This window comes from Mus musculus, chromosome 6 (assembly GCF_000001635.26).
Source record: "Mus musculus strain C57BL/6J chromosome 6, GRCm38.p6 C57BL/6J".
Classification (NCBI taxonomy): domain Eukaryota; kingdom Metazoa; phylum Chordata; class Mammalia; order Rodentia; family Muridae; genus Mus; species Mus musculus.
Window position 1 is genome coordinate 30,820,909 of NC_000072.6, and position 21,354 is coordinate 30,842,262.

A 21,354-nucleotide genomic window follows, 5' to 3' on the forward strand; every position below is an offset into this window, starting at 1 on the left:
CTGGGGACTCAGGAGATGGAACATAAATACAAAATGTCTACTAGTTCCAGTCTGTCAAATCATTTTATGTTTTAGTGCACGTACACACACATACGCACAGAGGCACACACAGGCATTCACAATCATTCCATCAAGAAATCGCTCTCGGCCCCTCCTTAGATTTGGGAACAAAACACCCATGGAAGGAGTTACAGAGACAAAGTTTGGAGCTGAGATGAAAGGATGGACCATGTAGAGACTGCCATATCCAGGGATCCACCCCATAATCAGCATCCAAACGCTGACACCATTGCATACACTAGCAAGATTTTATTGAAAGGACCCAGATGTAGCTGTCTCTTGTGAGACTATGCCGGGGCCTAGCAAACACAGAAGTGGATGCTCACAGTCAGCTAATGGATGGATCATAGGGCTCCCAATGGAGGAGCTAGAGAAAGTAGCCAAGGAGCTAAAGGGATCTGCAACCCTATAGGTGGAACAACATTATGAACTAACCAGTACCCCGGAGCTCTTGACTCTAGCTGCATATATATCAAAAGATGGCCTAGTCGGCCATCACTGGAAAGAGAGGCCCATTGGACTTGCAAACTTTATATGCCCCAGTACAGGGGAACACCAGGGCCAAAAAGGGGGAGTGGGTGGGCAGGGGAGTGGGGGTGGGTGGATATGGGGGACTTCTGGTATAGCATTGGAAATGTAAATGAGTTAAATACCTAATAAAAAATGGAAAAAAAAAAAAAAAAAAAAGAAATCGCTCTCGGGCAGGACAAGTCATGTTAAGGGAACAGGCTTGCCCCATCAAGCAAAAAAGACTTCTTTGAGTCACTTTGTAGAAGCAGAGCTGGGGCAGTGACTGACATACCTTGCCTTGACCAAGAACGGTAAAGTATGCATGTGTACATACATCTATGCATGTCTGTTTCACACTGGGTTATAAAGATATCGTTATGCTTTTTTTTAAAAAAAACTATTCTTTTGCTTTGTACAATCAGATATTCAATCCAGACAAGACCCTTTTTGGAGGTGTGGAATGAGGACTTATGAAGCTGGTAATGAGACACCTCAATTACTGTTACCTTTGTATCTTCAGCCTTGAAGGGGATGAGAATAGTTCGGTATCACACGCTTTATACTTTTTGAGTTGATTAACATGCCACTGTGCAAACTAAGCAGGTGACTGACCCAAAGCTAAAGGAGACAGGTATAAAATTTAAGATTTACGTTTTCCCTCTGTGATTATCTAGTTGATGAACTCTGATATTTTAATAACATTTTATCATATTCAACACACTATCATAGATGTCAGAAAAAGTCAACAAGACATGGAAACAAAAAAGAAAGATTTTAAACAGATCTATAAAAAATGATATAAACATTAAATGTTTGATGGCAGATGAAGACACAGAAAGGTAAACTGGGGATGTGCATTTCAAATTAGAAAAAGCAAGCCAGGTGTCTTGGTACATTCCTTTAATCCCAGCACTATGGAGGCAGAGGCAGGAGGATCTCTGAATTTGAGGCCTTTCTGATCTACACAGGGAGTTCCAGGACAGCCAGGGACACACAGAAAAACCTCAATTCAAAAAACCAAAAATAATTAAATATAAAATTAAATTAAAAAAAAAACCAGGTTTGGGTCTCAGTTGTGCTGCTAATGTAGCATGATCTATGTCAGTTATCTTTCAACCTTAATTGGCTCCCCACTCCCATAAAAAACACAAAGAGCAGCATGAATAGCAGTAATTTTTATTAGTTTATCTAAGAGAACAAGAGATCTCATATACAATTATAGTTAAACAGATTTCTAACAGGCACTTAGAAGTTAGAAGCTGCTTTTGCTGAAAATCATTGAATTGGGCCTACAAGGTAACTAAAAGCAAGATAAAAGCCTGGGATCTGCCTTATTTCATACCTGTCTCCTTTAACTTTGGGTCAGCCACCTGCTTAGTTTGCACAGTGGCATGTTAATCAACTCAAAAAGTATAAAGCGTGTGATACCGAACTATTCTCATCCCCTTCAAGGCTGAAGATACAAAGGTAACAGTAATTGAGGTGTCTCATTACCAGCTTCATAAGTCCTCATTCCACACCTCCAAAAAGGGTCTTAAAGGTTTCCAGTCATGTCCTAAATTTGTAGTCATCTTAGACTGAAGAAACAGAAGAGCCTCAAAGACAGGTCACTACATTGTGAAGTGATTCTCAGGCTGACCAATCGTGTTATGAAAACTGGCTTATCCCCTCAAGCATTAACAGCCTCTCTGAACCATTTCATTGAACCAGATTGAGACAATGACCAGACCCATGTAGTCACATTGACTCAACATCCTTTTTCTGCTTTTTATGATTAATCCCCTCTTTGACATATTGGGACAGGTGGCCAACTCTCCTTTGCGGGGACTCCCAGTTGCACTGAAACACCAATAGCAAAGTTACATTGCTAAGTGTTTATTTTAGGATGCATTCTTGATTCATCAAGCTATTCAACAATATTTATTTATTTCATGTCTTTATTTCCTTCCCCAAACCATGCATGTATTCAGTAGTTTCCTTTAGAAGGCAGTAAAGAATGGGATTGTTTTTTGAGGTAAGAGTCTTGGAATTTGTGTGGAGCTCAGGCTGGTCATAACGGATGATGTTTCTGCCCTAGCCTTCTAGGATTGCAGGCACACAGCACCCTTCCACACTTATATCCCATTTTTATAGGAGTTGAAAGCTATGATGGTTTTAAACTTTTAAAGAATTGTAAAGAATAAAAACAAAGAGTATGTAAATAGATCACTTCAGGAGCCCAGATCATTTAAAGTATTTATTTTATGATCCTTTAGAGAAGTTTGCCAACTTCCATTCTAAACATTATTCTTACCAATACATTTTCCATACTACTCTAGTATATTTTTAAAAATAGCTGCAAGACAATTTTTATAATACCCCAAAGTTTTACAATGCCTACTTTTGTTTACTTTTTCAGTCTAGAGCCTGTTGAGCAGAGAGCAGTAGTTTCACGTGCTTCCCGGCTGAGTGTTAGAGAGAATGACATAGCCATCATCCTCACTCTTCCACAAAGACTTACCATTGCCCTTTGGTCACTCCCAGCACACTGTCATTGGCTCTACTCAGCACTTTGTTACAAAGTGCTGGCTGTTTTAATTAGGCAAGAAAAAAGAATGGAAAGGTCTTTGGATTCAAAACAAGGAAGCCCCTTCATTTCCAACAAGGAGCAGGAAAACACTGACCTTATCACACAAACATCCAATGGCTACAAACACTAAAGTCAGACACCATTTGAAATAAAACACAACCTTTATGACTTAGAGAGAGATGAAGGTTATTTACATAGGATACAGCAAGGCCTAGGAAAGAAAAGAATGAGAGTGTAGACTTCATTAAACATTAAGACCTTCTCAAAAGACACTGTTGAGGTAAGCTATAGACCAAGCAAAAGCTTGTTTAAATTCTTACCTTGAACTCATCTGAGATTTCAGACACAAAAGAAGATATCTGCTTCATAAGCCTGTCTACACTGCTCTCGCTTCCTGTTTTGAGCAATGTTGTAATGGCCAGGGTAGCAATGCTCCTGTTTGAGTCTGTGATTAAGTTTTCTAAGTCCAGATTGCAGGCAGTAACAGCAGAGGGGTGCTTCATTGCCACCTTGGAGAAAGAAGTAAAATAAAAAGCAAAACAAAACAAAAAACCAAAACCACATTGTTGTTGATAACGGACAGAACCTAAGTTTTAATTAAAGTAAGTAACAATCGGAAGGGAGCAGCTGAGGTCAAAAGCAATCATTTTAGGTCAGATGTGGTGGATGCCTGCATCCATACAGCCTTTATAACAGTATCAGTCTCTTTGGTTATAGGTGCCATCTCCTTATAGTTTTTATGTTCACAAATATATATTCTACTACACATTAGAAACTTTAAGAAAAAGATTATGGTAAATGTTGATCAACAAAAACTTTCTGTCATTTTGAAATCAATTCTGCAATTAAACAAACTGCTGCCAAACTGAATTTTACCCATGGTTGCTAAAATATGCCTGTCATTCTACATCTATGTTGTTCCATCTCTCTGTCCATTCCACACTGGGCTGACCCAAAATTCTGAAATGTGAAAAAAACCTCTGCAAATCACTTTCAGTAAAACTTATTCAACAGGAAAAGATGACCCAGACTAATGAAAAAGTCTTTATCCATGCAGCAAAAGAGTTTTATGTTTTGTGGAGAATCTTTGTGTATTTTAATGGTTGGGCACAACTTCAGGCCCACTGGAGTTAATATATACGACATAGCATCACAAACACATAAATTTTAAGACACAACTGGTTGCAAGATTAGAGACGAGGAATTGTAAAACTGCTCAATCTCTGCACTCGTTTGTATGATTTTCATTTACCACAAGTGGCTATACGCATAGGTAGGATTACTGGAGTGACTAAGAAACTGAATCCCTTATTTAATCTTAATTAACTTAATTGGACACTTGTGAACAGCCTCCATATTGAACAGTCTAACACCTGAACATAAAGTACTCAGACATCAGAAATAAGTTATGGACTAACAGTATAAACAGCTTCAACGAAGGCCATAAGTACAAGCAGGGTGCTACAGATGTGAGGCCCACAGGTCATATACTCTAAGCTTGAAGAGGAAGCCAAATGCTTTGCATTTCATGTTTCTGAAGTAAACATGCATGTCTATTGTTAATCAAAGGGATACCTACCTTGTTCAGGGTCCTCACAGCTGCATATCTCAAGGCTGGTTTAGGAGAGCTACAGAAAAGTTGAAGAACTGGAAAAAGAAAAACAGAAAAATCACTGTGGATACTGTTCATCAGATAGATGAAAATTATAGTATGTAATAATCATGTTCATTCTGTGTGTCGGGAAATTAATCACAGCATCAAAATTCCATGTGAACAAAGTTATCATCACAAATAAAAAATAAAGCACTTTTTGTTCAGCTATAAAAACTTCACATAAAACAAAATGCTTTTTTCCTCTAAAAATCAATATCCCAATTAATATTTGCATTTAAGTAAGAGAAAGCGTGCTAGTTCTGAGAGCAAATATGTTTTCTAAACATTAGAGGAAGCTGAGACCATTAGCAAGCATTTTTTTTTTTCACTGAGCAATCTTGGCCCTAAATGCTACCCTTAATACCCACTCTGCAAGCCCACTGATTAAAAAAAATATAAGAGCATAAACAAAGGACAGCTTTCAAACACAACTGACCTGAGACAGCAGGTGCCAGCTCTCTTGCAGTACAGTTGGGAAGATGAATAATGGCAGAAGCAGCTTCATAAATAACCATTTCGTGTTTATTTCGCAAGCAGCTCTCAATGAAATCAAAGAGTGGACTTTCATGACTGCCAATAAATGTACACCGACCATGTTAACATATCAAATAGCAGGGTAATAATCAAAATGGTTAAAATTACTGAGGTAAAAAACATTAAAGAGATTGAGATATACTTCTGGACCACTGAAAATTCATTCTTTAAAAGGCAATGAAAAAAATTATCAAAGCTATCTTTTTTTGGAACTTTTAAATTTAACCAAGGCCCTTGTAAGAGAGCAATTACTGAAGAAAACCAAGGATCTCAAGGAAAAACGGTGAGCTTTCTGGTGCTTTAACTTGCTGGATTCCTAATTTCTGCCCCTCCTTCCTAGATCACTGTAACTCTGGAAATGCCAGCAGCCTTATGGAATCAGTTTAATATCAGCAAGTCAATTATGTTACATATCACATTTAAAGAAGTAAGATCTGAAAAAAACATGTAAAAACTGAAAACTACATAATTATTCTTCTAACCCAAAATCACAAGACATGCAAATAAACAATAAAATAAATACTGCCCATATACAAGAGAGAAAGCTAGTCACCAGCAATTATTCCTGAGGAAGCCTAGACACTAGACCTACTAGACAAATACTTTGAGTCAAACTAATACAAACATGTTCAAAGAACTAAAGGAAACTACATCTAAAACGTTGGATAGGTCTGTAAGTATGAGGGATTATAACTGATTTTTAAGAAAGTAAATAAAAGCCAGAGATTTGGAGAAAGCAATGATTGGAATGAAAGATTAATCAAGGAAGTTCGATTGCCAGCAAACCGAGATAACCAGCAGAGGGAAATAAAGAAAAACAGGAAGAGAAGAACAAGGTCTGGAGACCTGTGCAGCTTCAACATGCATGTCAATTCCACAGAATAAGAGTCCTACAAGGAAAGAGACAAGGTGGAAACCTCTACACTGATTAATCGAAACCAAATCCACGTGCCAAAGAAGCTCAACAAATCACAAGCAGGATAAACATACAGAAATACAATGTTGTTGAAATATTAAGTAAATAAATGATCAGAAGAATACTGACAGCAACAGAGTAAAACAAAAGGCATCACACTGTATAGAAATCAACAGACTTACACAATGCATGGCTGATTTGGGGGGCTAACCCTATGGGCTGCCATAGCCTGCCTAATGCCACCTCCTCTCCCAGGCCTCAAGTTAGAGAACACAGGAAGAAGCGTCTAACTCTTCACTATTTCATCCATTCTTTCTGCCACTTTCCTTAATTTTACTCTTTATAATATTTCATGTCTTTATATTTTTGTTCTGATATTTTAGTATTTTATTTATTTCCATCTCTTTGTTTCTATTCCTCTTACCTTTAGATAGTTTTTCCTATCATTTTTCTAATGCTGCTGTCCGTTCATCTCACATCCTGCCTCTTTCATTAAATCTTGCTCATTCTTTAAAGAGAACCCCCCTCCTTTACTTCGTTCATCATTAATTTTACCTTTACTAATCTTTAAATCCATTCTTTTATTATACATTGTTTTTACCACTTTCTTTTCTGTTGTCACTTAAGCTGTAATAATAAGTGACTTTAATTTTTTCCTTTCTTTTCAATAATTTATTTTTTTCACTTTATATCCTGATCGCAGACCCCCCACTTCTCCTACTAGTCCTCCCTTTATAAAGCCCTCCCCACTTCTACCTCCTCCCCTTCTCCTCTGAGAAGGGGAATCCCCCTCCTTTGGTACTACTCCACCATTGGACGTCTAATTGCAGCAGGACTATAATTTCTTTTAACTGTATTTTTAAAGGATTGACTTTACTTTAAATAACGTGTATGCGCACGGTTATGTACATATGAGTGTAGCTATGTAGAGGTCAGAGGCCCGGGATCCCCTGGAAGCTGCCTAACATGATGCTGGGGACCAAACCCTTCTGGAAGAGCAGCATACATGCTCTGAACCACTAGGCCAGCTCTCCAGCCCCTTTAAATTTATATTAATACATTGTCTATTTTGGTGTTAATGCTGTTATCACAGCTCTCCATCCTCTGTGAGGAGAGAACTTAAGAGAAGGCTGCTTACTAAGAGCTCACTAAGAAGGACCTGCCATCTCAACAGATGGACAGCCTGAGTCATAAACCTGGGGACACAAAGCAGGGAGCGTCTCTAAAAGTTTGCACCGCTTTAATAACTGAAAGATACTGATTTACAAAATGGTCAAAGAGGGGCAACTGAAAGGCACTGTGAGTAAGAGCTCTTGCTCTGCAAGCAAGGACCTGAGCTGGACGCCTTAGCACGCACATAAAAAGTCAAGCATGCTGCACAGATCAGGACTGGGGAACAGAGACACACTTGGGAGTTTCTGGCTCAGTGAAAGATCCTGTCTCAAAGAAGTAAGGCAAAGAGTGATAGAAGAAGACATCTGACATCTTGCTCTTAGCTTCTGTATACACGATCACATCCTCATCTTCAAGTGTTTACAAGAAAGAGACACACAAACACACACACTCACAGAGAAAGAGAGATTAATAAGAAGGTTCAAATAAGAGATGAGTAAATATGTCAATATGATACCTGTACAAAAACAATTCAAAAATTTGGACTAGAAATTTAGTAACTTGAATAAAAAAATTCAGCCAAAAAATCTTAAAAATAGAAAACTCAGTCTAATAGAAATTCTTACTAGAAAGTATCAGCAACAGACTAGACCAGGTATGGTAGCAGGTGGGGAAATTTATACTCGGATAACAGAAAACAAAATCCAGAAATAATAAAAATAACATTCAAGACCTATGGTACATTATTAAGAGACCAAGCCAACCAATCTAGTATGCAGAAGGAACCAATAAAGAGAGACTAAAGTGACTGAAAATTCATTCAGAAAAGTTATAGCAAAGAACTTCTCAAATCTAGAGAAAGTCATGGACATGCCACATGAGGCAGAGAGAATCCCAAATAGACCAGATAAACACTTTCATGCATCACAAAATTCCAAAAGCATAGAACATCATACTGAAAATTTCAATAAAGAAATGCAGTGTTACTTAAAAAGGGAAACCCATAGAAACAATAGGATACTTGATAAAAGAACCCCAGAAGGCCAAGAGATAGACTGATGCATTTCAAGCTCTGAAACAAAACCCAGTGCTAACCCAGACAATAATACCAAGGGAAGTTATCCTTTAAAACTGAAGCAAAAACAAAGACTTCTCAGAAGTATAAATGAAAGCAAGCCATTACTAGCACTGCTGAATATTCTTAAAGAAATACTACATACAGCAGAGGAAGAAACATACACAAACATGAAAGCACAAGAAAGAACAAGTCTCATTAAAAGAATAAACAGTGGAGAATAGAAGGAGCCACACACAATTAGCTCTGTAAACCAGCAAGCGCATAAAGATGGGAAAAGTTAGCATATCTCTCTCAATAGTATTAAATTTAAAGAATTAACTTGGAACATAGGTCAGCTGAATTGATTAAAAAGCAAGATCCAACTGTTTGCTGTCTAGAAGAAACTTACTGGCAAAAACTGAAAGAGAAAAAATGGAAAATTATATTTCAAGTAAGTAGAATTTAAAAACAAGCTAGAATAGCTATACTCATACCTGACAAAGCAGACTTTAAGTCAAATTTAACCGTAGAAATAAAGACAGTCATGTCATATTAATAAAGAGATAACCATTAAGAATCTATCATGATTATAAATATGTAGCTATCAAAAGCCAATGTACCTAATTTCACAAAACACAACTAGACATGAAGGGATTAGACAAGTCCACACATAACAACAATGGACACTTACTTTAAAAATCTCACTCCAGCTGAGTGTGGTGTTGCATGCACTTGGGAGGCAGAAGCAGGTAGATCTCTGTTGAGTTGAGGCCAGCCTGGTCTACATAATGACTTCCAAGGACAGCCAGGGCTACATAGAGAGAACGGACAGCTATGTCATTCAGCCTGTCCCAACCCCATCCCCCAGAAGAAAGTTGGAGTTCAATTGCACTGTAAAAATAAATGGATTTAACTGACATTTCCATCTATAGAATACATACTCTTCTCAGCAGTCTATGAAAATTTCTTCAAAGTAGATCGCATTTTAGATAATAAAACAAGTTTTAACAAACACAGAAAGAAAGAGAATATGAATGAGAATATGAATATTTCTTAGGGGCTAGAGAAATGGCTCAGTGGTCAAGTTCATGTCAAATAGTTCATAAACATTTCCAATTCCAGTCCCAAAAGATACAGCAGCTTCTTCTGGATTCTATGTGCACTTGGACATACATGTGCACATATATACCCACATACGTATAAATAAAATACACCTTTGAAAAATAACTTTTTGTTTACCTGACCTTGATTTAACTTTGGTAAGTGTTATCTGTTTAGAAAATTGTCTATTTCATTAAAAACACAAGAAGTTAGACTCCAACAACCCACATAACCCAATTAAAAAATGGGGTACAGAACTGAACAGAGAATGAACAACAGAGGCCTCTCAAATAGCTGCGAAGCACTTAAAGAAATGTTCGAAGTCCTTAGTCATTAGGGAAATGCAAATTAAAACAACTCTGAGATTCCATCTCACATGGCAGAATGGCTAAGATCAAAAACTCAAGTGATAGTGAAAGGACAATATAAACCCCATTTGTCCCCACTTAAGTATCCTATTTGTCTCCATTTAAGGACCAGCTTTTTAATTTAATGATTTTTAAAAGAGGCCGTAAGGGACCAGCTTCAGGAATAGACCATAAGTCCCAGAAACTAGGTCATAAGACACCAGCTCTAGGAATAGACCATAAAATCCAGAACAAGATCATAAAACCCTCTCCCAAAAAACAGCCTGGGGATAACCACAAAATGGAGAAATATCTTATCTCAGAACAGGCCATCTGTGGGGACAGTCCTATTTCTTCACATGGTTGAAAATTCATGATGTAGGAATGTAGACAGGCCACTGACCACCTGTGATGCCCTAGCACCCACCAATGAAATTTTAGATTACCTAATCCTTCTAGAGAGTTTCCCCAATTTCCTATTAGAAGGCCTGCGGACCTTTGTCTGGGCTCATGCTGGTTGTTTCTGCAGAATAAACTCTCTTTGTTTTGCATACTATCTGAGTCTGGGGTCTTCCTTCAGGAATTTTCGGGCTCTTACAATAGTACATGCTAGGGAAGCTGTGGAGCAAGAGGAACACTCCTCCATTGCTGGTCAGAGTGCAGACTTGTACAACCACGTTGGAAATCAATGTGGCAGTTTCTCAGAAAACAGGAAATATTCTATCTTAAGACCCAGGTATATCACTCTTAGGCATATACTTACAAGATGCCCTACTATACCACGGGAACACTTGTTCAACTAGCAGCTTTGTTTGTAATAGCCAGAAACTGGAAACAATCTAGATGTCCCTCAACTAAAGAATGGATAAAGAAAATGTGGTCCATCTACACAATAGAATACTATTTAGCTATTAAAAATAATGAATTCTGCAGGAAAATGGATGGAATTTGAGAATATCATCCTGAGTGAGGTAACCCAGATCCAAAGGACATATATGGCATGTACTCATTTATAAAGTGGATATTAGCCATAAAATACAAGATAAACATGCTACTACACTCCACAGACCCAAAGAAGCTAAATAAGAAGGAAGGTCCAAGTAAGAATGCTTGAATCTCACTTAGAAAGGGGAACAAAAATAGTTGTAGGAGGTAGATAGAGGAAGAGAACTGGGTGGGAGGGGGGCTGGGGAGAGGAATGGTGTAGGGGGAATTCAGGATCAAGTATGGGGAGGAATAGGAGGTGAATGGAATGAATGGAAATCTGCAACTGGTGGTGGTGGGGTATCTCAAGGGCCTGCCAGAGACCGAGGATAGGGGAGGACCCCGAGAATCAATGGGGTGAGCTTAGCTGTGACTCACAGCATTGGGATATGGAACTTCAAGAGGCCACTTCATGTAGCCAGGCAGGAACCCCAGTGGAGTGATAGGGACACCAACCTACTGACAAAACTTTCTAACCAAAATTTATCCTGTCTACAAGAAATGCAGGGACAGAGGATGGAGCAGTGACTGAGCCCTGCCAGGCCTTGGTGGGGACAGTGACATGGTTCCTGCCCCTGGGACAGGGCCCCTGGTGTGAACCTCCAAGAGTGTCCTTGGCTGCTGTGGCTACAAGGAATGTTTGTATAATAATGTACATAATTCAGACTCCCCCCTGTGAATGTGAGTGACTCGGTGATAATTAGAAACAGCAGGAGTCCAGGAGTCGAGGGTGTGCCTATGTCTCAGCAAAATGGTAAACTCTAGGACTTTCAGGACAGCCCTTAAGGTTATAGGAAAGAGCTCTAAATACATGAGTTTGAAAATATATAATTTCTTACCTATGCAAAAATAAGGATACTATATGAATTACATGAGGGGCTTCATGAATATAAAGGAACAAAAGCAGCTATGCCACGAACCGAGTAGTTAGACAATTGCTAAGGAAGAAGAGAGAGAGATTTAGGGAGCAGTGATCACAGGAGATTCCACCCAGCTAAGATTTTTTGTTTATGCTAACAAAGGCAGATAGATTCCTGAGTTCAGGATCAGCCTAGGACAAAGCAAAGTTAGACTCAGTTGTGGTAGAAATGCTAAGTTCAGGGCAGGGTCCCATCCAACTAGCTTATAGTCTGTGCTTAACAAAGGTAGACATAGTTCTGAATTCTTTTTCAATGTTACCTGTCTGTGGGATGATATGTTCTTCTAGCTGGGGTACCTTGTCTGGCCTCAGTGGGAGAGGATGTGCCTAGACTCCCAGAGACTTGATGTGCCAGGGTAGGGGGATATTCAGGGGGGCCTCTACCCTCTCAGATGAGAATGGGGGAGGGGTGTGGAAGGGGGTGACTGGGAGAGGTGGCAGCAATCGTGATGTATCACAAGAAACTATAGGCGCCACTTAAAACACATGAGGATTGAATATGCAAATGATGTTTACTATATATATATATATATATATATATATATATATATATATATATGGTTTTTAAAAAGCAAAGAAATTCTAGAAACAAGTGAAAAAAACCACACTTCATTAGATTTTTTTGTATACAGCAAAGACAAAAGAGGTAAGCTTGTTGTGCTTAGTGTACGCATTAACAAGGCAAGAGAACACTTTGATCATCTCTTAGTGATGTACCTCTAAGTCTTAGAAAAAAACAAAACAAAACAAAACAGAACAAGCCAAACAAAATTAGTAGATAAAAATGAAATAAGGAGCCAGGCAGTGGTGGTGCACGCCTTTAATCCCAGCACTTGGGAGGCAGAGGCAGGTGGATTTCTGAGTTCAAGGCCAGCCTGGTCTACAAGAGTGAGTTCCAGGACAGCCAGGGCTACACAGAGAAACCCTGTCTCAAACAACAACAACAACAACAACAACACAAAAAAGAAAACAAACAAAAACAAAAAAATAAAAAAGCAACAGTTTCACTGATCCTCTTACGGTCTTCATTTTATTAAATTCTACCTTGCTCTATTATTTCTTCTTATTTTATTTTTATTTATATTTTTTTTTTTTATTTATTTATTTATTTATTTATTTATTTATTTATTTAGGTTTTTCAAGGCAGGGTTTCTCTGTGTAGCCCTGGCTGTCCTGGAACTTACTTTGTAGACGAGGCTGGCCTCAAACTCAGAAATCTGCCTGTCTCTGCCTCCCGAGTGCTGGGATTAAAGACGTGCGCCACCACCACCACCACCACCAGGCCAACTGTTGCTTTTTTGAACAGATGAACAAGACTGACAAATGCTTAGACAAAGTGACCAAAAGAAAGACTCAAATTAATAACATTAGAGGTAAAGGGGGTGAAGGAATATTACAACAAACATTCACTGAAATCCAGAGGCTCACTAAGAAGTATTCTGAAGAATTATCTTCCAGTAAACTAGAAAACCTATAGGAAATGGTTTGTTGACAAAAGTGCTAAAGTGCCTACTGGAGAAAAGATGGCCTCACCCACACAGGCTGCTAGGAAACTGGATATGCATGTGACAAAGAATGAAATACAATCTTTACCTTTCACCCTGCACAAAAGTCAACTTCAAATTCACTAAAGACCTTAATATAAGACCTGAAACTTTGAAACTATCAAAATAAAGTAGAAACATTTCAAGATATGGGGACAAGCACAAACTTTCTGAGTAAGACTCCAACACCTCAGGAAATAACAGGTAGGCCTGATGAACATCAAACATCAAATTAAGCTCCTGCACAACAAAGGCAACAGCAAACTGAAAAGATCTGCAGGATGGGAGACAAGCGTTGTTAGCTATTCATCAGATAGGGCATGAATAACTAAGATAAAGAGCTGAAAAATTTAAGAGTAAATGAACTGAGCAGATTGTTCTCAGAAGCAGAACAACATAATAGATCAAATGTTATATAGCATATTAATATACATTAATTATTACAAACAACAAAAACAACATTAAAACAAACAACAGGGCTGGAGGGTACCACCTCAACTGGATTTTTTTTTCCCCCTCCCTTTGGGTAAATCTGGTTTATTTTCAGTCTATTTTTTTTTCATTTTTTATTAGATATTTTCTTTATTTACATTTCAAATTGTATCCCCTTTCCTCATTTCCCCTCTGAAAACCCTCTTATCCCATCACACACACCCCCGCCCACTAACCCACCCACTCCCGCTTCCCTATCCTGGCATCCCCCTATACTGGGGCATCGAACCTTTACAAGGCCAAGAGCCTCTCCTCTCATTTATGTCCAACAAGGCCATCTTCTGCTAGATATGTGGCTGAGTCCCTCCTTGAGTACTTTTTGGTTGATGGTTTAGTCCCTGGGAGCTCTGGGGGGGTACTGGTTAGTTCACATTGTTGTTCCTCCTATAGGGCTGCAAACCCCTTCAGCTCCTTGGGTCCTTTCTCTAGCTTCTCCATTGGGGACCCTGTGCTCAGTTCAATGGATGGCTGTGAGCATTCACCTCTGAATCAGGCACTGGCAGAGCCTCTCCGGATAAAGCAGACCTTTAAAGATCTACATCATGCTTAATGGGTTTCCTGCAAAACTGTAGTCAAAGAAGCCTTCTTTCACCATTTCTACTCACTATCACACTAAAGGCTTGAGGTAGTGAAAAAAAAAAGCACAACACAAAACACAGGGGTTAGTCTAGAAACAAAGAAGTGAAGCCATATTTGTTCACAAGTGATATGATATTATACACAGAAAATCCAAAGTAGTATATGGATGCAGAGAACAAGAGAGAAGTAGAGAAATCAAGAGAGCACAGGGCAGGGGTAGAGGGAGGAAAGGAAGAGGGAGTAGCATGCACTAGCTAGCAGCATACAAGTTTATAAACTATAAGATTAACATAAAAACAACTATAGTTCAGTCCAGAAGTGAAAGTGATGAAACAATTCCATTCACAACAGCCTAAGACTGAGCGAAGGGGCCAGGGAGACATGGGGGAAGGGGTGGCTAAGGTACTCGCTGTCAAGTCTGAGTGTTATTTCCCAGGATCCATATGGTAGAACGTGAGCACAACTCATGTGAGTTGTCCCCTCTGACTTCTATATGCACACAAATTAAATACTTTAAAAATTAATTGAATAAAATTATCACAATTTTAAATTGAAAACTATAAAATCTTTTTGAGGACTTTAAATGAAGAAATAGACCCTGTCCATGCTATAAAACTACTTATTATCAAGATGGCAATACTCCCATATGAATTGATTTAAAATATACCTATTATTCTGGACAGTGCAAATCCTACCAAAATGCCAGCAGGTTTTACTGTAGTAATCCAAAGCTTGTTCTAAAATGCATATGGATAAGCAATGAACTCCAAAAACACATTTTCCAGATTCAAATCTTCCTATAAACCTGGAGCATCATGACAACTGAAAAAAACTGGGAGTTTCATCACATGGTCAGCTGACTTCCCAAAGAAGAGACAATTTAAAGGAGAAAAGAGTTTTTACTAACTGGCACTGGGAAAATTGGTATTTTCTTAAATGAATGTATTTATTCCATTATATGAGCATATACAGAACTTTACTCAGAATGGATGATAGTCTTAAAGGTTGCAAACTAGAACTATTAATATCATGCTACTAAAAGAGCATATTGAGGAACCACTGTGCTCTTGAACTAGGCAGCTATTGGACACAGCTCCAAAGCACAATCTCTTAGAAAGGGGATAAAACAAACTTCATCAATATGTTAAAATAAGGAAACAAAGACAAGCAACATGTAAAAGTTCTATATAAAAGTATTTGTTAACATTTTGAGGGTACAACAAGAGACATACTTGTCTGTAGGTTTCTTATGAAATTGTCAAACTCTGTTATCTGAGTTATCAGAAAAAAAAAAGAATGGAGAATGGGTAAGGAAGTCTTTCAAGCACAACAACTCTATTTGATGGTGGGCAAGAGATTGGAATGACTTAGCTTGATAACACTAACAAAATGGGAAGAGAGCAGTAAAGCAGACACAGCACTGAAAACAAAGTAATGACTAGTAATTAAGAAAGGGAAACTAGGAGCGAGGGTAGGGGGTGAAGGGGCTCCCATATAGCTACTAGAATGGCTATTAAAGACAGTAACTGCTCAACAGACACACCAGGCACACAGGTCCAGCACTCAGAAAGCAGAGACAAAATACTGGATACATAGTCGAGCAACCTGAAAGAGGAAGGAATCAGCAGACAACATCACACACCAATGAAGACAACACTGGTGTCCTCACAGGCATGTAAATTTATGGAACTTTGTAAAATAATCTGCAGCTCCTTTTAAAATTAGACACAGCAAGTAGTCCACATATTCCATTTAAAAGAATCTTCCCATGAAAATAGAAAATATATGTTCATACAAAGATTTGTACTTGCCTATCAATAGTATCATTTATTCATAATAGAAATAAATAAGCAACCCAAATGACCATCGATTGATAAATCCTACTGCAATCAAGTAAACCAGTAAATATCAGGCTCAATGAAAACAGCAGGATTATGATGCCATTATCAGGAAACATCTACACAGGCAAAAGGCAGCTCAAGGGCTGAGGGGCACAGGGACTAAGGTAAGAGTCTAAGCGGCTTTAGAAGGTGATGGAAACATTCTAAAGACAGATTGTGCTCCTGGTTGTAGAGCTGCGTTCGTTTATTGTTAAATTCTACAAGTGTATGCTTAGTGTGTGAATTTTAAAATCTGTAAATTAATGTCAAAAAAACTGCTAAACACCACCTAATATTGAGCTGAGCACAGTTGGTCACATCTATAATCCAGCACATGAAAGACAGAGGCAGGAAAATTGCTAGGAATCCCAGGCAGTCCTAGGCTATAAAATGACCAGGCCTATTAATTAGGTCCTAGGCACCTAATAAACAAACATATTACATTAGTTGGTCAAAATTTAAAATATTAAAATAATTTTATATATAACAATGCTGAGAAGGAAGCCTAATTGTTCTAAACAAAAATATTAATATTCATTTACTAAAAGTTACAAGAGCTAATGAAACAAACTTTTTAAAAAGTTATTTACTGAGCTGGAGAGGTGGCTCAGTGGTTAAGAGCACCAACTGCTCTTCCAAAGGTCCTGAGTTCAATTCCCAGCAACCACATAGTGGCTCACAACCATCCACAATAGGGTCTGGTGCCCTCTTCTGGTGTGTCTGAAGAGAGCAATGGTAGTGTGGTCATATGCATTAAATAAATAAATAAATAAATAAATAAATAAATAAATAAATAAATAAATAAATAATTTATTGGCCGGGCGGTGGTGGCGCACGCCTTTAATCCCAGGACTTGGGAGGCAGAGGCAGGCAGATTTTTGAGTTCGAAGCCAGCCTGGTCTACAAAGTGAGTTCCAGGACAGCCAGGGCTGCACAGAGAAACCCTGTCTTGAAAAACCAAAAAACAAACAACAACAACAACAGTTATTTATTATTATTAATGTGCATGCATATTGTGGGGGGAGAAGGAATGAACGTGTATGTGCATGTGTGGAGGTCAGAGGTCAGAGAACAACGTCTAGAGTTGGCCCTCTCTCTCCATTATGGGTTCTGGAAACTGAACTGAAAGGCTTACATGGCTTGCAGTGCTTTTATTCACTAAGCCATATCATCAGTCCAAACAAACTGCTCTACTATCACAATACTCTATAAAGCTGGTAAACCTAGATTGTGTTCTTTTAAGCATTTATAATATTCTTTTATATGGATCTTTATTTCTATTCCTAAGTGGTACCCAAATTAACTGCTTTCAATTTTCTTCAACCACTAAGACTGATTTCTATGAACTGTACAACTTACAATAGTACTTAACTACATGCTCTCATATAACAACACTACAAAAGTCTTTTATTTCTTTTGGGGGAGGTAGCTTTTAAAACAAGGTCTCACTCTGTAGTCCACGACAGCCTCAAGCTTGCACTCCCCCTTGCCTCTTCTGCCTGAGTTCTGGCATTACAAGAATGAGCAATCACACCTAGCTTGTATTTTAATAGTGAATAAATTAAATGCAATTTCTACATTTAATATTATCCTTCATCAATTCTACTATTCAAAATATCACTCAAGAAATTAGCAGAAAGACTTACACCCAGTAGCCCTAAAAAAGTGTCTAATATCCTACTGAATACTGCTGTGATAAAACACTGACCAAAAGCAACTTGGGGAGGAAAGATTTATCTTATCTTACACTTCCAACAGTCCAGACTAATTTGTAAGCTCCAAGCCACTGAAAGATCCCATCTAAAAAAAAAGTTAAAATGAATACAACCTGTATGAAGTTAATCTATTGCTTCCATGTGCATACATATCTGCGCATGCAACCACATACATATGCACTATGAACACACATACACAGCCTACACACACACACACACACACACACACACGCACAACAAGCGACTATAATCATTGGGTTATTTTCTTTACAGAAATTATGCTAATCTTCACATACACTTTACCATGGTTTTGTTCCCTTGAAGCAGTATTTTAAAAGATGAAGACATAGGGATCGAATTCATTCATGATAAAATGCTTTAGGATATCTTATAACTAAATATTTTGTACAATACTTTGTTGGCTGCATATTAAAGTTAAAACATTTACGAGTAAGAATGTATAGATGCTGTGATTTGGAAGTAAATATTCCCACAGAAGGATCATGGGAAGGCTCATGCTTTATGCATAGATACTGAGAAAGGACTGGATCATGAGGGGACTCTCATCAGTCGATTCACCCCTTGAGTTCATAGTCAATGGACTACAAAAATGGATTGCACCGTTAGAGAAAGTCACTCAGCAGAAGCAAGCCTTTGAAAGGTGTACCTTGTCCTGGCCCCTCCTTGTATGTTTGGCTACCATCACCATGAACTGAGCTAGTTTTCCCCATCAAATGTGCTCTACCAGAATCCTCTGTCTTACCATGCATGGGCCCAGAAGCAATGGAGCCACACAACCACAGATTCAACTTTTGAAACCACAAGCCAAGATAAATCTTTCTTCTTTTGTTTTCAGATAAGTGTCTCAGTGATGAAAATCTGATTAATAGACAAGGTTAGAATTCCTGATTGTTACAATGGCCTTGACTTAAGTCTCATAAGAATAAACAAACTCCAATGAGAGGAAAGATAAGTAACCCTTGTTCAGATTATACAGGAGCAGACAGAAATAAGGACCCTAAACCTCTCATGCAGAACAACAGAAGATTTGCCTCTAGCATATACCTACATTACTATAATGTTACTAAAAATCAGTATGGTGGCTATAGCTGAGGAGTCTTGAGTGCTTGGTGTGTCATACTCTATGTGATACTGCTGGGTGCAGTGAGGAGTGTTAAGGCGAGCTCTGAACCCATGACCTGGGACTACTGTAGAGTCCCACAGCACCCAGAGGAGGCACCAATCTCAGGCACTCTAGCATGCCCAGGATCGTAAGATCAGGGGTGAATAGGACACAACATCTGTTACAACACCACCAGGAGTAACTGGGACCAGCAGGATCCAGGGATGCAGGAGACCCACCCGACCAGTGGCTCGGGTACCTTCCAGCCTGTCCAGTTTATCTTGAGCGCAAACCCTGCAGCCAGTCCCACAGCACCCAGAGGAGGCTCAAATCCCAGGTGCTCTAACACACCCAGAGCCATAGGATCCCAGGAGCTTGGTCACACCAGGATCTCAGGGTCCCAGAGGCAGCTTGACTCCCAGGAACTCTGACACACCCAGAATCTCAGGACTACAGGACCCTGGAATCACAGGATCACAGAGATAGCAGGACTCTGAGGAGTTCTGACACAACCAGGATTGCAGGCAGGACAGGCTCTTGTCAGATATAGGGAAGGTAGTACTTGTGATAATCAGGAGTAAAGACTAAGAATATAAGAAACAGAAACCAAGGTTACTTGGCATCATCAGAACCCAATTCTCCCACCATAGCAAGTACTATATACACCATCACACCAGAAAAGCAAGATTCTGATCTAAAAATCACTTCTCATGATGATGACAGAGAATTTTAAGAAGGACATAAATAACTCCCTTAAAGAAATACAGGAGAACACAGGTAAACAGGTAGAAGACCTTAAAGAGGAAATACAAAAATCCCTTAAAGAATTACAGGAAAACACAATCAAACAGGTGAAGGAAATGAACAAAATCATCCAGATCTAAAAATGGAAGTAGAAAAATAAAGAAATCACAAACGGAGACAACCCTGGAGTTAGAAAACCTAGGAAAGAGATGAGGAGTCATAGATGCATCAACAACAGAATACAAGAGATAGAAGAGAGAATCTCAGGTGCAAAAGGTATCATAGAAAACAATGATCCAACTGTCAAAGAAAATGCAAACTGCAAAAAGCTCCTAACCCAAAACATCCAGGAAATCCAGGACATAATGAAAAGACCAAACCTAAGGATAACAGATATAAAAGACAGTGAAGATTACCAATTTCAAGGGGCAGTAAATATCTTCAACAAAATTATAGAAGAAAACTTCCCTAACCTAAAGAAAGAGATGCCCATGAACATACAAGAAGCCTACAGAACTCCAAATAGACTGGACCAGAAAAGAAATTTCTCCTATCACATAATAATCAAAACACCAAATACATTAAACAAAGAAAGAATATTAATCCATGGAAGGAGTTACAGAGACAAAGTTTGGAGCTAAGACAAAAGGATGGACCATCCAGAGCCTACCCCACGTGGGGATCCATCCCATAATCAGCCACCAAACCCAGACACTACTGCATATACCTGCAAGATTTTGCTGAAAGGACCCTAATATAGCTATCTCAAGTGAGGCTATGCCAGTGCCTGGCAAATACAGAAGTGGATGCTCACAGTCTATAGGATGGAACACAGGGCCCCCAATGGAGGAGCTAGAGAAAGTACCCAAGGAGCTGAAGGGGTCAGCAACTCTATAGGTGGAACAACAATATGAACTAACCAGTACCCCCAGAGCTCGTGTCTCTAGCTGCATATGTAGCAAAAGATGGCCTAGTCAGCCATCATTGGGAAGAGAGGCCCCTTAGTCTTGCAAACTTTATATGCCCCAGTACAGGGGAATGCTAGGGCCAAGAAGTGGGAGTGGGTGGTTAAGGGAGCAGGGGGGTGGGGTGGGTATAGGGAACTTTCGGGATTGCATTTGAAATGTAAATAAAGAAAATATCTAATAAAAAAAGAAAAAATATGATTCTGTGAAAAATAACAAAAATCACTGTAGCATGTAATAAAAAAATTACAAAGAATTAAACAACTATTATTAAATATGGTACCTCCCGCCAAAGATGAAAAAAAAAAAAGAATATTAAAAGCAGTAAGGGAAAAAGATCAAGTAACATATAAAGGCAGACCTATCAGAATTACACCAGACTTCTCACCAGAGACTATGAAAGCGAGAAGATCCTGGCCAGATATCATACAGGCCTTAAACAGCGAAACTCTCAATTGCCATAGACAGATAAAACAAGATATTCCATGACAAAACCAAATTTACACAATATCTTCCCACAAATCCAGCGCTACAAAGGATAATAGATG

The 21,354-nt window shown here is 38.7% G+C and overlaps 1 protein-coding gene across 3 annotated transcripts in view; it reads right to left on the reverse strand.

Moving 5' to 3' along the window:
* Copg2 (coatomer protein complex, subunit gamma 2) overlaps positions 1 to 21,354 on the reverse strand; it is a 149,262-nt gene that overhangs the window by 73,355 nt on the left and 54,553 nt on the right. For all 3 annotated transcript variants that reach the window (NR_149738.1, XR_001785154.2, NM_017478.3), the window contains 3 exons: positions 5,230 to 5,363; positions 4,719 to 4,786; positions 3,460 to 3,648 (listed from right to left, as the gene is read on the reverse strand). Coding sequence is in view for 1 of the 3 variants with exons in the window: in NM_017478.3 (NP_059506.1) it covers positions 3,460 to 3,648; positions 4,719 to 4,786; positions 5,230 to 5,363 (391 nt within the window). In the remaining 2 variants the exon portion in view is untranslated. The remainder of the gene's footprint in view (positions 1 to 3,459; positions 3,649 to 4,718; positions 4,787 to 5,229; positions 5,364 to 21,354) is intronic.